This window comes from Sceloporus undulatus, chromosome 6 (genome assembly GCF_019175285.1).
Source record: "Sceloporus undulatus isolate JIND9_A2432 ecotype Alabama chromosome 6, SceUnd_v1.1, whole genome shotgun sequence".
NCBI lineage: Eukaryota > Metazoa > Chordata > Lepidosauria > Squamata > Phrynosomatidae > Sceloporus > Sceloporus undulatus.
In genome coordinates, this window is record NC_056527.1 from 29309429 (window position 1) to 29325604 (window position 16176).

Below are 16176 nucleotides of genomic sequence, written 5' to 3' on the forward strand. Positions count from 1 at the left end.
ATTATTATTATTATTATTATTATTATTATTATTATTATTATTATTATTATTATTATTTTCTAGCCCAACTCTTCCCATGGATCAAGGTGGGCAACAACAATTAACAAACAGCATCAGTTAAAACACACATCAGTTTAAAAGGACAAACAAGATGTATACATATTTAAAACAAGCCACATTTAAAATTCGCTATTTAAAAATCTTCTGGCTAAGCCTGCCAGAAGAGATTGGTCTTCAGTGCTGTTTTGAATTCAGACAACGCATTCAGCTGTCAAATCTCATCCAGAAAAATCTTTAATTTAACTTCATTCTGGGCTGGTCAGGTAAATGGCCAAGCTCTTGGCGTCGGTGGCAAGACCTGACTGAAAGTGGAGGCACTTGCCAGGAGAACTGTCCTGTCTGCTCCCTCCAAATACAGCATGAATCAACAGGACACATGTAGGAAACACTGGAATTTCCTGGAAACTCCTCAGTAAGCTGGGAATTTTAAAAATCTGCTCTGAAGTGTTTTTTACTCTATGTTTGCTGATGATTGACTCTGCATCATATGTCCTGATCATGCCAAATTCAGGGGAAATGCCATGGCACAGATTTTGGGGGAATTGGGAGGTTTTCCTTCATGTATAGAGTTAAGTGGGCTTAGAGGAACAATTTTATCTTTTTGGATCTATAATGGAGGAAGGCAGCAAGAATATGCCAGGAGTTTGGAATTATGGTAAGAAAGTATATACTGTAATAAAAAATTATTTTATTATTTTATTCATTTATATCCTGCTTTTCCCACAGTATTGAAACACAAGGTGGTTTACAGAACATTAAAACCAAAAGCCCTTTCACACTAAGCATCCAAAAACAGTACAATCAAATATGTAGAAAAGGCATGTTCAAAAGCAGTTAAATGAACTATAAATTTAAAACCATTAAAAAATTAATTAAAATACAGGATATTTTAAAAATAATTGTCATTAAAACCCATTGCAGTTTTTAAAAGCCTGTTGGAACAGGAAAGTTTTTACTTGCTGGCAAAAGAAGAGCAAGGAAGGAGCCATCCTAGCTTCCCTAAGGAAGGAATTCCATAGTCCTGGAGCAGCCACCAAGAAGGCCCTCCCCTAAAATTCTTAGAAATTCCTGCAGCTCATACAGGGAGATATGATCCTTCAGATATCCTGAAAGTAAGCTTTATAGTTAGGCTGACCATATTTCCATGAAATAAAAATGGGACATTGGGATGACAAAAACGTGACAGACTTACGTAAGATTCCATATTCATGCAAAAGTCGGGAACTGTTGAGAGTCATAAAAAAAAAGTCAAGCCTGACGGGAAACATGAAAAAATGGTACTTTCCCATTTAAAATGGTATGTATAGTCAGCCTATTTATAATTCATAACCAGCGATGTACTGGCAGCAAGCAGAGTTGTTTGCACCAAGGGAGTTGTATGATTCCTGTAGCCAACCCCAGTTAACAGTCTGGCTGAAGTTTTGGACACCAACTGAAGTTTCTAAGCACTTCCCAAATATTTATCAGAAGGTTGCAGAATCTGAAACGTTTGCTCTGTTAAATCATTTGATTGCTAAATCAAGTATTTATTTGTCCTGCCTTTCTGCACAGCATATCCATGGCAGCGATGAAAAGAAGAACTCAGAAAATAAAACTACCCATAACATTACTTTTCGACTACCCTTCCCAGAATTCCCCAGTGGTTATTCTTGGCTGGGGAAATTCTAGAGCTCTAGTCCAAAATGTTTTTCAGACTCCATTGTGAAAGAAAATAAAAACAGTACTACAGCTTTCCTTAAAGCTAACAGAGGCTGCTGTAAATGAAAAATATCAAAATTTAAACAGTGGTCAAGAAATTAGTTTGAAAAGCAACATCAGGAAAAATGTTTTTGGAAAGGGTGTATCTGCTGTTTCTTGAATGGTCAGCTGTGATGCGGAGACTTCTTGAAAGGCCATTCCCTTACCATGTCACCTTGGGTTTTTTAAAGTTACCTGTCTCTCATGCAGTATGCAACATACTTCAAATAGTAAGGGACAGAGAACAAGGATTCAGGATACTGGGGAGGAAAACAGTTATTCCATTGGTGGTCTGCATCCAGCCTAAGCTATTTATTTGCTGTCAAGTGGCTTCGACTTAAAGCATCCGATAAGTGAAATCCCTCCAGAAGTTATTAGAAGTGCTTGGTTCTTGCAAACTCAGGCTCTTAAGTAAGCCTTGCTATTCTCCAAATCATGTTGTTATTGTTGTTTGCCTTCAAGTCGGTTCCGACTTATGGTGACCCTAAAGCAAGACTGTGGCCTGTTACAGACTGCCAAAATAAAGCTGCTTCGGGTCTCTTTGGAGGTATGCTGTTTAAATGATGCATGCATCCTAAGAGTCCGGAAGCTGCACCAAAGCTGCACTCCAGTGCTTAGGAATGGAGTGTGGCTTTGGTGCGACCTCCGGACTCTTAGGACCCATGCATCATTTAAATAGCATACTTCCAAAGAGACCCAAAGCAGCTTTATTTTGGCAGTCTGTAACAGGCCTATCACAGCTTTTTCTTGGCAAGATTTGGTCAGAAGAGGGGTTTGCCAAGGCCTCCCTCTGAGACTGAGAGTGTGCCTTGCCTAAGATCACCCCGGTGGGTTTCTGTGGTTGAGCAAGGTTTTGAGCCCTGGTCTCCAGAATCTCAAATTATAACTCTTCCCAAATGTTTTAATGATCAAGAAGGATCAAACTTGGCCTGGGGAAGGTGTAGAGGAAATCCCTCAAATTCCTTCCTATCTCATTTGGGAGGCTGAGTCTGGCAGGATGAGATTCATGTTATTCCTAGTCACTAATCAGGCATAACGAATGATTCCCTTTGCATGCCTTTCTGCCTCTCTGCATAAAGAGTTAGGAAATGGCCATCAAGGATGGGATTATACTGTCTGATATTGTCATCCCACTCCCTGATGTCATCTAGCTTTTTAGATTAATTGTCTGCAGCTTTTGCAAAATGTGGATTCAGCCCTTTCTGTACATCCAGCTGGGCAATGAGCTTGTTTTCTCTCAGACTGAATCACACTGAGTCTGGCTTTCTTGTTTAAAAAGCTAATGTTTATTAACATAAATTTACTGAAATAAAAAGAGAAATCTTGTAGAAATCCACTACGTAGTGCAGATAACACACTCACCTTAATGATTGAGTGGACTGAAACACAAAAGAACTTTGCAGCCTTGTCAGTAACTACCAGTGCTTTGAAATTTTACTTGAACTACAACTTCCAATATCTGCTAACATGCATGACCATTGGCCATGCTGGTTAGGGGTTTCTGACAGTTGTCCAAAATGGTAATATCTCAAACCTGTGTCAAAATCCATTGGGATGTATTATTTCTACTAGGAAGCTTAGCTAATAAAGGACAGATTAGTTCTCTCTAACATCATGATATATTTGCAGTATAATAATATATGCATCACGGTCTCTATTGGCTTCAGTGGAAAATGTTTATTGATTATCTCTCTTCTGAGATCTACTGCTTGGACTGTACTTGATTTTTATCTCTCTTTTCCTGTCTCATGTAACTGGTGGACTGTTAGTCTTCTATGTAATAAGTGTTAACTTCTGCCCATGAAAAAAAAAACCCAAGCATATTGCATAAACATCAGGGAAGAATTGAGACAACATAATTTAATATTCTTACTTCTAGCATCTCTGTTTAGAGACCAAGGACACTGAGACTGTGTGAAGCGGTGATCAAGGAACTGCACTTCTGTTGCACTGCAAATATTGCCAGTAGCAGTGGTCCACTTCTGTAGCAGGCAGAGTATAAACAGCCTCCCTTATGAATGGATTTTATTCATGGCAATATGTTTTTGCCTCGTAGCATGAGCACAGATTGAAGGAAGACAATGATGTCAACTTCCCTGTGAAAAGTCAAAAATTACTGCTTGCTTAAGGAGTGTGGGTTTGCTTTACAAAACATACTCACTGTTTCATAAAAGTCTCTGTGGTTCTGCCTGTTGGGTTTTTATGATAGCTATAAAAAAGTATACATACTTTTTACTGTATTTATCATTTTATCATATTTGCATGAGTAGAATAAACTAAACCTTTAAGGTATCTTCCAGCAAATATTCTATTTCATTTTTGCTTTGTTTCCTCTTTCATCTTAGTAAAGTCTTTTCCTTTTAAAGGAGAAATATTTTGTTTTCACCCCTCATCAGTTTTAAATGTTTTGGAAAAACAGAGGTTCTAACAGGTCAAGCTTGTTTGTCTAGACCTGTTGTGGGTAATTCATGCAGAAGATGAAAACGGTGTGTCTTTAAAACTCTACGTTATTTGGAACCACACTTGGGATATTTGTGGAAGGGACTGCAGTAGAAAAGTTGAAGGATTGTATGACAGTTCTGATCTGAGATACTTCTGACAGACTTCATTCATGTGATATGTCAGGATTCAAGGTGAGCCCAGGCTTGTTTACAAGTAGCCTACTGGTGCACACTGCCCAATCTTCCACACTGTAAATACAAGTGGTTAATCAAACCATGGACCACCTATCAAAGATTTGCTTATTTTGCGATGCCTAAACTTGATGCTTTGGCTTGACTTCCCTCAATGTTTATTTATTTGTTTCATTTGTACGCTGCTTTTTTCCCAGAGTAAAATCTCAGGCAGCTCAACAAGCCAGAGAGGTAAACCAAGAACAAGCAATTACTTCTTCAGTTTGTTGGGTGGGAGTGATCAAGCAGCACACACTTACCTTGCCTAGGATTTGCTAGAAATCTGGCCAGAAATCTATCATGACTTGCCCATTTTATGACAGAAAGATACTTATTAGAATCCTGTTAATCTAACCCTACATTTATTTTTAAAAAAGATCTGAAGCTGGTAAGTTTTCAGATTCCAACACAAAAAGTATTGATCAGTGCAAGGTGTTTATCTGTTCTCTACAAGTGATCTGCTAAATCAAACAGTTGTTTTAATTTAATTTTTTAATATGTGTTTAAAATTCCAAGTGCCTAGCATTATAACACCTTCCTCCTCACAAAAAGAACCCATTTAAAAGCCTTATATAAAATTATCTTTCAGAGGTCGCCTTACCATAAAAGAAAGGATAGCCATTGCTCAGAAACATGGATGTGGATGAAGATCAGAAAATGGATCCTGAAAGAACTTGGGAGAATTTGAACAATTCGGTAAACCTCATTCATGTGTGCCTTTAGATTTACTGGAGTTACTAACAAAACATAAATATTTGATTTTTTTAAAAAATTATTTATTTATTTTATTTTTTGGCAAGATGTTTGGCCTCTACATTCTTCATAGAAGAGCTGAAATGTCATAATTTTTAAATATTTCTATTTTGTTATTCACACTAATGAATATTGTAGAAGACATTTATTATGCATGAGCCAACCAGGCTCTTGCAGACATGACAAAAAGCATAGCATCAATTCACATTAAAAACAAAACCAACAAATGAGATTATTCATCAAAATAACAATACAGAAAGCTGAAAAGAGACAAATAATATAAATTATACTAACCAATAAAATTGAAACTTAAATCCTCAGTAAGACAGAGGACAGTTAAGAACTAATATAGATTCAGAGGGCCCAAACGGACAGGCCAAAATAAAGCTGCTTCGAGTCACTTTGGAGGTATGCTGTTTAAATGACACACACATCTTAAGAGGCCAGAAGCTGTGCCAAGGCTGTGCTCCAGTCTTTAGGACTGGAACATGGCTTTGGCATAGCTTCCAGGCTCTTAGGACGCATGCATCATTTAAACAGCATACCTCCAAAGTGACCCAAAGCAGCTTTATTTTGGCCTGTCTTTTCGGGCCCTAAGTTACGAATCTAGAACTAGATAATGTCCAGCAAATTTTCATTAAAATCAGCAATTTGTCAAGGACTACTACCTCATTATCATAGACTTAATCATTTTTGCTGTTCTAAAAGCAGCATAATAATCTGACCCATTTAATAATGTAATAACTTTTACTCTTAAAATTTCAGATTGCTTCTTCAGAAACAGAGCAATGTTTAGATCTTAAATTTAGATCTTAAATTGTCATAATTTACACACCCTAACAAAACATGAATTTGGTTTTCTACCACCATACAATCAAATGGGCACAGCCAGTATTACCTAGGAAATCTGTGAAATCCTACCACTATTTCCTTCAGTGGGCACTATACAAATGGTATTTAATCTAATAAGCTTGAAACTGGTAAGGAGTCTGAGTGGGAAAGATACTGTGTTTCCTGGTTAGGAATGGCTAACACCTCTGCCTATAAATTAATTGATCCACAATTTGCTGCCTTGACCATATCTTATTTGCCAGGCTTTACCCTTAATCCTCAGCTTTAAAGAGGGAGTAGCTCCTTCATAACCCTCTGATACAAGAAATTCAGGAAGAAATCCAATCTGAGCTACATAAACTACTGATTTTATGAGACTATTCACTGGACTTCCTTACCATCTCTTCCCAGGCAGACAAAACTAGTGGCTAGGCTAGCCAGAAAATCAAACTAAGTTATAGGCCTACTGCTGCCTTTGTTGGTGAGCAGGAGATGGAGAGATGGCCAGATTCAGTTCTTATTATAGCCCTTGAGGTGCCTCTTAGAGCACTTAGGACTATTGATTAAAAACCTATGTTGAACAGACTTCATCACATCCAAACTGGAAATAAATATACATAGGTTATTAACTACATCATTTTGACATTGAGAACGTACTTGTCTGAAGTGCTGTTCACATAAAATCACATTTATCTTTTTATTTGCTTAGTTTACAAATGATACGTTGTCCTGAGGAAGGTAGTTAAAAGACCCGAAAAGGAAATGTTTGCTGCCACATGGCCTAAAGTATGAGTAGAAGGTAGATCAGGATCTGCTGATCTCATTAAATTGCAGTAGATCAACAAGGAACTTAGACTCCCAGTTGTTTAACAATAGCAAAATGACTTTTACCACAAAAATTATGCTCATGAAATAAAGAAAGCTTGAAATCACTAGGAGATAGATCTGTCTGAAAGGATGGTGAGCTCAATGCCTAGTTGTGTTACTGAAAACAAACTCCTGGGAGTAAGTATAAAGTATAAAAGTTAAGGAATCTTGGTCTTTAATTTTATGTGTCTGGCTTTTGCACCTATCTCTGATTAGGTTTGGGATTTTTTTTTACAAAGGGGGGGGGCGAGTTCTGACTTGCCTGAAGTTTGTCCACCCCTGCCTAATCCCATGGAGCATATTGTCCCACTTCTCCATTTAATCCTGCAAATGGTGAGCTATCAAGTTCAAAGGGTTTTAACTAACTGGGCTCCTTATTTGCATTCCTCCATTGTCATTAGGACCCTTGAGAAAAGATATGGGCATGAACCTTGTGTCCTTTTGGAGAAGCAATTGTAGCTTAACTTTTTGTATTACAGTATTTGACTAGGACTTGGGAGATGCAGATTCAAGATCCCAGTGAATCACTTCATTTTTTTACAACCTTTATTAGGCATACTACAACAACATGCATTTAAAATAAAACTTCAGGATCGTTATTAAAATTTAAGCCATAAACTTGTTGCCTCCACCAGAAAATTGGCCATTAGCCTGGTAATACAGTGGACCCTTGTTATACGCTGGGGTTTGGTTCCCAGATCTCCCGTGTATAACAAAATCCGTGTATGCTCAAGTCTCATTACATATAATGACATAGCAAAATGGTGTCCCTTATAAAAAATGGAAAATCAAGGTAAATTTATACTTTTTTGGAACATTTTCAAACTGTGTATGCTTAAATTCGTGTATAAAAAATCCACGTATAAGAAGGGCTGACTGTATGTGGTTCCGATCTTCCAATAAGTATTCCATTAATAACCCATCCAAACAGATATTCATTTCCAATAACCTTCTTAACAATTTTTTCCCTCGGAATTATATACAGTGGACAAAGCAATACAATATGATGGAGAACATCAGGAGCTTGATCACAGTGACATACCCAATTCAAAAATGAGGTCTGCAAATATCTGCCCCTGGTAACGTTTGAGGGGTGTACATTCAATCTTGCAAACAAAAAGGCCTTCCTCGACACCAGCAGTGAATGGGTTTGAAAATAATCCAGAATCCTACCCTGAAAGGGGGGGGGGATACCGAGCATCGCTGGAGAACACACACTAGAAGGAGTTGGATATGTCAGTTGATATTCTCTCCCTGCAAGGCAGAGCCTAATAGATTCAAAACACTCCTTTTTGGTTAGTAAAAGGACAGAATCAAAATTTAAACCCACAGAAATTATTTTATTTTCATAAAATTTAGCCCAACTGTCATAGTAAATGTCAGATAGTAGGAACCATAAAAGACTGACTCTATTAGGCCTGAAATGTATCTTTGGTATCTTAAATCAAAACCTGTAAGTCATCAACCAGACTTCGGTTTCAAGAGCATTCAATCCTAGTTCCGCATAGAGAGTCAGATGATGTACACATGGAGGTACAGATAATAGTCTCCTGAAAAAATGTGTCTGCAAAGGTAAACTATATGTGGCTTTTATTGATCTGATTTATTTGATTCAATTCACCGACCTTTATTTTGGGACAAGTTGGTTAGGTTTAATATAGATCTTCGATTGTTGTTTCTTTTAAGCCAACTCCATACAAATAATCATTGTAGAGTGAAATTTTCTAAATCGGGCCTATTAACAGACCTTATCTACTCTGGTGTTGGCTCCTCATCTGTTTAATCTATTTGTGGCTGATCTACCTGTCTTTATGATCACAATAGATTCTCACCCACCTTCACTGGGAAATCGTCTGCTTTTTGTACTCCAATATGCCAATGATACTTTATTACTCTCTCTGTCTCAGTGAATCATGATGTCCCTTGGTGATCTTGGGCCATTCGTTGTCTTACCTGACCTGTCTAACAGAGCTGTTGTTGCGAGGATAAAGTATAATAATAATAAATAATAAAAATTTATTTATATACCGCCCTTCTTGGAATCAGGGCGGTGTACAACAGGAAAACATACAATAATACAACATACGATAATACTAAAATCACATTAAAACCAATGCAATAAAAACAATAAAACTCGTGCCAGCTAACAGTGCTGACGGAGGGGGGAAGGGAGGAAAGCAAATCTGGGGACAAGAGTCAGGGGTATGATGGAAAAGAGCCATGTATGCCATCTTGATCTTTTTGGAGGAAAGTTGTAATATAGATGTAGACAATATATCAAATACTAGTAGCATTTTGAAGTCTAAGGCTTTCACATCTGGCATCCATAGTTTTTTGTGGGGGATTTTGGGCTATGTGGCTGTGTTCTTTGCATAAAGGCTTATACCAGGACTTAAAGAAGTACAGTATCTAGAACTGGGTGCAATGCAACAGCAGCTAAGGCACCTGGCAAAAGTATAAAACAAAAATGAAATTGTGTACCCCTCGAGACTTTGTTGGACTGTAACTCCCATCAGATTTCAACACTATAGCCAATAATGAGGAATCCTGGACTTACAACATCTTGAGGGCTGTGTGATTTCCCCCTCCCTGGTGTAAAGAAATTAAAAATAACTTTATCTGAATGTCAGGGAATGATGAGAATAAGCCATTAAGCATTGTGCAGAAGAAGGAATTTAAATGTATTTTTCATTAGCAGGCTGATTTCAGTGGCTTCTGCTGAATTACATCTGAGTATGGAAGCTCTACCCATATAGACACCCAGCAACTCTAGTTCTCTTTTTTGCTTCCTCCTCCTTCAAGTTGCAAGTCAAACAACCAACAATTGTCTAGGAGATAAAAGAAAGAATTAGCTTGCCTTTTCAGGCTATTGTGTCGTAAAGCCTACAGATTTCATTCTGTACCCATTCATGTGCTATTCAAACCGAAAAGAAGTTTTCCCACGTCTTTTAAGCTGCATCTCACTTCAAAGGATTGGTGAAGAAAAGTAATCAGTGGAGGTAGCTAACTTCCTCTAATGAACACTGATGCTAAAAATCATGAGTGAAAAGGGCAACTAGCATGTAACCTTAAGTTCTTTCCATTCAGTCCCAATAATGTAGCCAAATTCCTGTAATGTAGAACTACAAGCGCAGATTAGAATGGCTTCAAACCGAGTGTGTATAAGTGGATTTGTAAAGGGCAGCAATTCAGGGATCTCCTAATACTGATACGTGCTTTTAAATCCCTGCTAGATTTATGTATTGGTGTTTTTTTTTCCCATTTAGGTAATGGATTTACAAGCAGCTGGCTCACCTGAAGCATCTGATTTCCCCCATATTCATCCAAGAATCTATATAGATGAGTTTGACGCTCCTCCCAATAAGCACTGTAAACATGACCTTTTCCCTAGATGGCATTTACCAGCAAAGATAGCCCTGGTATTATCTTTGTTAACCTTTATGTACACTTGTCTAAGGGATGTCATCCATCCCTTTGTAACTGCTCAAGAAAATGTGTTTTATAAAATTCCAATCCTGGTCATCAACAAAGTCTTGCCTGTGGTTTCTATTACCCTTTTGGCCTTGGTTTATTTGCCGGGAATATTGGCTGCAGGTTTCCAATTATATTATAGAACAAAGTACAGACGTTTTCCACAATGGCTGGATAGATGGATGTTATCCAGAAAACAGTTTGGACTTCTCAGCTTCTTCTTTGCCTCCATGCATGCCTGCTACAGTTTGTGCTATCCAATGAGGAGATCTTACAGATACAAACTCTTAAACTGGGCATATCAACAGGTATGTCTCTGTGTGTCTCTGTCTGTTTTATGTGCCATTAAATCTCTATAAACTGTTCAAACATATAGCCATGTTAGTCTGAGGAATCAGAACACAGAGAGATCTTGTAGCACCCTTGAGACTAACTGAAAGAAAGAAATTGGCATCATGAGCTTTCGTAGACTTCAGTCTATTTCCTCAGATGCATTTGGTGGAGTGGAAGCCAGGTACAGACATATATATGCCCTTGGTATGTGAGGATGTCAATTCAAATTACAAAACCTTTGTGTATGGAAATGAAGTTGCAGGTCCAATTTTAATGATGGTCATTAGTGCACAAAGACACGGGAAACTGGTATTTGTTTAAACTGTTGGTTAACATTTATCTCTCTATAAACTGCTGGTTGCTGTATTTGATTGTGAACGTTTAAGTCTCAATCTAGGCCCTGGACAGATGGGACTATAGGGTGCCCTCATCATGTGCTAGGGGTTGGCCGAGGGTGCACTGCCCATATGGGCCTCACCCCTAACATGTGAAGGGGGTGTCAAAATGGCGGCATCCTGTACACACAGGTGCCGCCATTTTGACGTGACAGACACTTAGCGTCTGCACGCCGCGCCCCCTTGTGACATCTGCAGCGTCATAAGGGCGACACAGAAAGAACCCGCTTTTTGCAGGTTCTTTTTGCCACACGAGGAAGCCCCGTGGTTTGTCCTCTGGAGCTTCCTCACACAGCAAAACAAGGCGCTGTCAGACCGCCCTTTTTGGACAGTCTGTACCCCGCCCTAGATATTATCAAAATGGTGATGGTATCAGGCAGGTAAGAAATAAATTTGTTGTTGTTAAGCTGGATGGCTTCAACAACAGCAGCAGCTTAAGTAACATATATGGATCAATGGCAATAAGCAAAAATAGAAGTATAATGTAGAATTCCATGAAATTCTAGAAGCTTGTGAAGGTTAGGGGAAACACAGGACACTGTTTTGACTGAAATTCTGTTTTATCTTAAAGTTTCCAGAGCCCTGTTGTCCCTTTGCACTCTGGGAACCAAGTTTTAAATAAAGGCCAGTACCAGCACAACTTGTTTCTGTGTACAGATTTTTAGAACAAAAACACCTGAACTGTATGGTTTTCCTGACCTGATGACAACAATTTTCAAGAATGCCTGCTGATTAGCTGCTTAAAATACTGTTTCTTAGTGCATTACCTGGTGTTACAATCTGCTCAAGGTTGAATTTAGCCTTAGATGGAATTCTGTTCCATCAGCAAATAACGGCAGTCCTGCTGGGGAAATCAAGTTAAGAAGGGACTGGAACAAACCTCCTTTGAGGTCAAAACTTTGCTGAAATAGGTAAATATTTCTTAATCTGACTTTTCTTTGCTGGCAACTGATGCAACTTTCAATGTTGTTGGTATAAGCAATTGTTCAGTTAAAGATCAGGCAACTTGGCCATGCTCAATTTATGGTGCATGCAGATGAAGAGGAAAATGGGAGCCAAACAACAAATGTATCTTGGGGACCTTTCAGACAATATACACTTGTAGCACTATGATTCCAGTTTAACTCACATGGCTGTATTCTATAGAGTTTTGGGATTTGTAGTGTGCTGAGGCACTAGAGTTCTCTGACTGAGAAATCTAAATGCCCCTCCTTCAGCTGCAAACTCAGAATTCCAAAGGATGAAACCAAGGCAGTTAAAGGGCCCCTTGGTTTGTTCAGAACTGCTGTTAATGTGATAATGTAAACTGTTGTGAACATATGGGTTGGTTCAAGCTGGCCAATATTTTAACCCCTTCTCTGAAGACTTCCTCCATGTACACTCTGAGATGAAGAAACCTCCGTGCAAACCAGGATGTATGTAGAAACAGCCCGTTGCAAAAGGTGGGTCTGCAAACAGGGGAAAGATTGCATCTTTATAGAGTCTGTTTTCCCACAAAACTTTTCTCTATTCAGTCCACGTATACAGAAGAGATTCCATCCCTGGCAAAATGCAGCCAATCGGCCGGGCAGCCCTGAATCTTAAGTACATTTGGGTCTTCAGAGCATCATTTTGACACTTCTTAAAATGAAGTACTCTCTCCACAGGTGAAGCAGAAAAAGGAGAATGCCTGGATTGAACATGATGTCTGGAGAATGGAAATTTATGTGTCTCTAGGAATTCTGGGACTTGCTATCATGGCTGTGCTGGCAGTATCTTCAATTCCATCTGTCAGCCACTCACTGACCTGGAGAGAGTTTCATTACATTCAGGTAAATGTAAATAAAACTCTATAGATTGTTAGGCAGGGATTGTATCTTACTGGGAGGACAATATACTGTGTATTAGGGGTTTGAGATTCGGTCTCTGATATTGCTAACTAAAAGGTTCTAAATGCAGAAAAAGACTTCTGCTTCAAATCCCAGATGACTTTTTTTCAGTCAGAGACTGGGTAATTCCAAGAAGCATCTGGTTTAGTCAGGTTTCTTTGCACTAGGATTGAAATTGATTAGTCCTGAAGGTTGCTGCTTATATTAAAAGGTTTCACTCTGTAGTACCAATATAGGGCCTTCTTCATAAGTAGATCTACCTGTACATAAGCATCTTACTATTTTATAAAGCAAGCTGGAACATTACTAAATAATTTCCATACTGTACTATTGCCTGACTGAAAAATAGGCAAAGATCAGTACTGAACTTGTTGGGCTAAGTTAGGGTAAGAGTTGCTGGTCCCAGGGCAGATTTTCAGCACAGATTTCCAGAAATAAGAAACCAACACCATCCTAAGGCAAGTGATTGGAAATATACTGTTGGTTTTGATTTAAAAACAGGTTGGGGTTTTTATTTGTAAACAGTGCAGGGGACCCCTGTAACATATTTTTAAAGGTTAATTGTTGGTCCTGGAAGATTCCAGAATAGGCAGTTCACCTGTTGTTGCCAGGAAAAAGGTGGTCCAAGAAGGATTGGGGCCAGAAAATAGAACTGCCTTGGGGGCTGTGTTTTTCCCAATCTTCTTCTGCTGGTTTAATGATGTGAAAATTTGACCCAACTTGTTCTGGAAGCCAAGTGGTAGAAAAGTGCAGTCCAGCAATCCCAAACCTTTGCACTGTAGTATGGGACTGGCATGGTATTAGGTACATCAAATCCAGAAAATACAAAAATTTCTGCATTGAATTTTAAATCTAGTGGGTTGAAAGTTCCTGATATTTTATATGAAGATACATCTTGTTTCTGAGAGTGACCATGGTACAGGTTGAGTCTCCCTTATCTAAAATGCTTAGAACCAGAGGTGTTTTGGATTTGGGGGTTTTTGTTTGTAAATTTGCATATATGTACATTATCAGGTATCTTGGAGATGGGATCTAAGTCTAAGCACATAATTCGTTTATGTTTCATATACATCTTATACACATATCTTGAAGTGAATGTTATACAATATTTTTAATAATTTTGTGTATGAAACGAGGTTAGACCATCAGTCAGAAAGCAAAGGTGTCACTATCTCAGCCACCGATGAAAAAAAATATATTTTTGGAATATTTTGGATTTCAGAATTCCAGATGAAGAATTCATCTTGTATAGTGTTTTGAATGTGGGACTCAGCTACAGAAATCCAAGGGGATGTTTTTGGACAAGACACACTCTCTTAGCCTAAAAGGCATAATTCCATGCCACCCCCACACTATAGGGCAAAGGTTTGGAGTCATTAAAATAACAAAATTCTAAATAAATCTTGCCAGGAAAACCCTATGATAGGATCTCTGTAAATCAGAGTCAACCTAAAGTCACATCACAATAAAACATTTGTCTTAGAGGCTCAGGGTTATCCCTACTTTATTAATACTTAATTGGCCAATCTTTTGGCACTAGACACATTATTCTGGAAAAGTAAACCTAAATAAACTTTAGTGGTGCTTTAATAAAGCTAAGACTGTCAGTTGGTGAACTGAGTCTTGTAGCTGTGTTTGTGCTGTAAACAGCAGACATATATTATTATTATTATTATTATTATTATTATTATTATTATTATTATTATTATTATTTATATAGCGCTGTAGATTTGCACAGCGCTGTACATACAAACAATAAATAGATAAGAGTAAACCTGCCTATGGCATACAATCTGGGAAATAATAGGATAATACATATAAAATACAGTACATTGCAATACAGGAAAGAGTTCAATAAAACAGGCAACAAAAAGAACATCAAATAGCAAATGATAGTCATGCAGTATATCTAAAGCTGTTAGCAGATTCTGACACCTCCATTTATGCTGGTTTGTGCAATTAAGCTATTAAGTGCACAGGAGCAAACTAAGCTGTTTTTCATAGTGAGTTGACAACCCTTAGAGGACAGTATAGTTTATTATAATTTTCATTTTGAAAAGCTAATCCATTGTTTTTGCCTTTCTTTCTTTCTAGAGCAACATGGGATATTTAGCACTGCTGCTATGCACTGTTCATGCCCTAATATTTGCTTGGAACAAATGGGTTGACATAGGCCAGTTTGTATGGTATACTCCCCCTACATTTATGATAGCAGTTATTCTTCCAATTTTGGTTTTGGCTTGTAAATGCGTCCTCCTTTTCCCATGCCTCAGGGAAAGTCTACAGAAGATAAGATCTGGCTTTGGTGCTAACACAGTGACAAGTAGGACAGAGATAGTTTCCAAACTGTAGATTTAAGTGCTGCTGTACTTTGCTGCCAATATGCATTTTTCCCAAGTCTTCGAATAAACAATGGCTGTACCTAAGGCTACAGTTCTGGGCTTATAAACATAGAATCTATCTGTTGAACTCAGTGAGACATCCTTCTATGTATACATGTTTAGGATTCTGTTGCATCAGAGCTTTGGAAGAGATTGTTTCCAAATACAGAGGTTAAATTTAGCTACTGTGACTAATGGTTGTTGTAAGAGTGGTCCATTAATTTTTTCCAAAGCCTGGAAAAGTTACCTATTTGACACCCATTGGTCATGGTGGCTCAAAGACTCTTGGAGTTATAGCCCCAAAATAATAATTTACCCAAGCTTTGAAATGTTTAGAATCTCTCTTCTGCTCTTCTGAATCCATCTGAATTAGTAACTGAGCACCATGTTTTCTTGTTCTTGAGCTTTTAATACAGTTTTACATTTCTTAAAGTTATGATGTAAACTGAATTGTCTAAATAAGAATATAAATACAAGTTGCTTTTATGGTATATTTGTAGAAAACTTTATTACCATTTAATGTATTTAAAATAATAAAACCCTTTTTGCATTTTTTTTTTTACCTTCATGCTCCACTGGTTTTATATATAATAAGCATAAAGTGGTTGTTCTGTAAAAGAATTCTGGATGTTTGTAAACAGTTAATTTTTTTTCCAAGCCTGAAGATCAGGCTTAGGAAATAGTGACTCATTCTGAATTGAAGACAAAGCCTTACACATGGAGAAATGGTACATAAAAGACCAGGTACAACTTTTTATGGGAAAGAGATACAATTCAACCAACACTAAAGAATTAAATTAGCCATGTG

General features: G+C 37.9%; 1 protein-coding gene across 2 annotated transcripts in view; it reads left to right on the top strand.

Annotated features, from left to right (window-relative positions):
- STEAP1 (STEAP family member 1) overlaps nt 1–15923 on the top strand; it is a 20673-nt gene extending 4750 nt beyond the window's left edge. For both annotated transcript variants that reach the window (XM_042475502.1, XM_042475501.1), the window contains 4 exons: nt 5059–5165; nt 10187–10699; nt 12766–12930; nt 15082–15923. In XM_042475502.1, coding sequence (XP_042331436.1) covers nt 5103–5165; nt 10187–10699; nt 12766–12930; nt 15082–15339 — 999 coding nt within the window. In that variant the 5' untranslated portion in view covers nt 5059–5102 and the 3' untranslated portion in view covers nt 15340–15923. The remainder of the gene's footprint in view (nt 1–5058; nt 5166–10186; nt 10700–12765; nt 12931–15081) is intronic.
- Nucleotides 15924–16176: the final 253 nt, after the last annotated feature.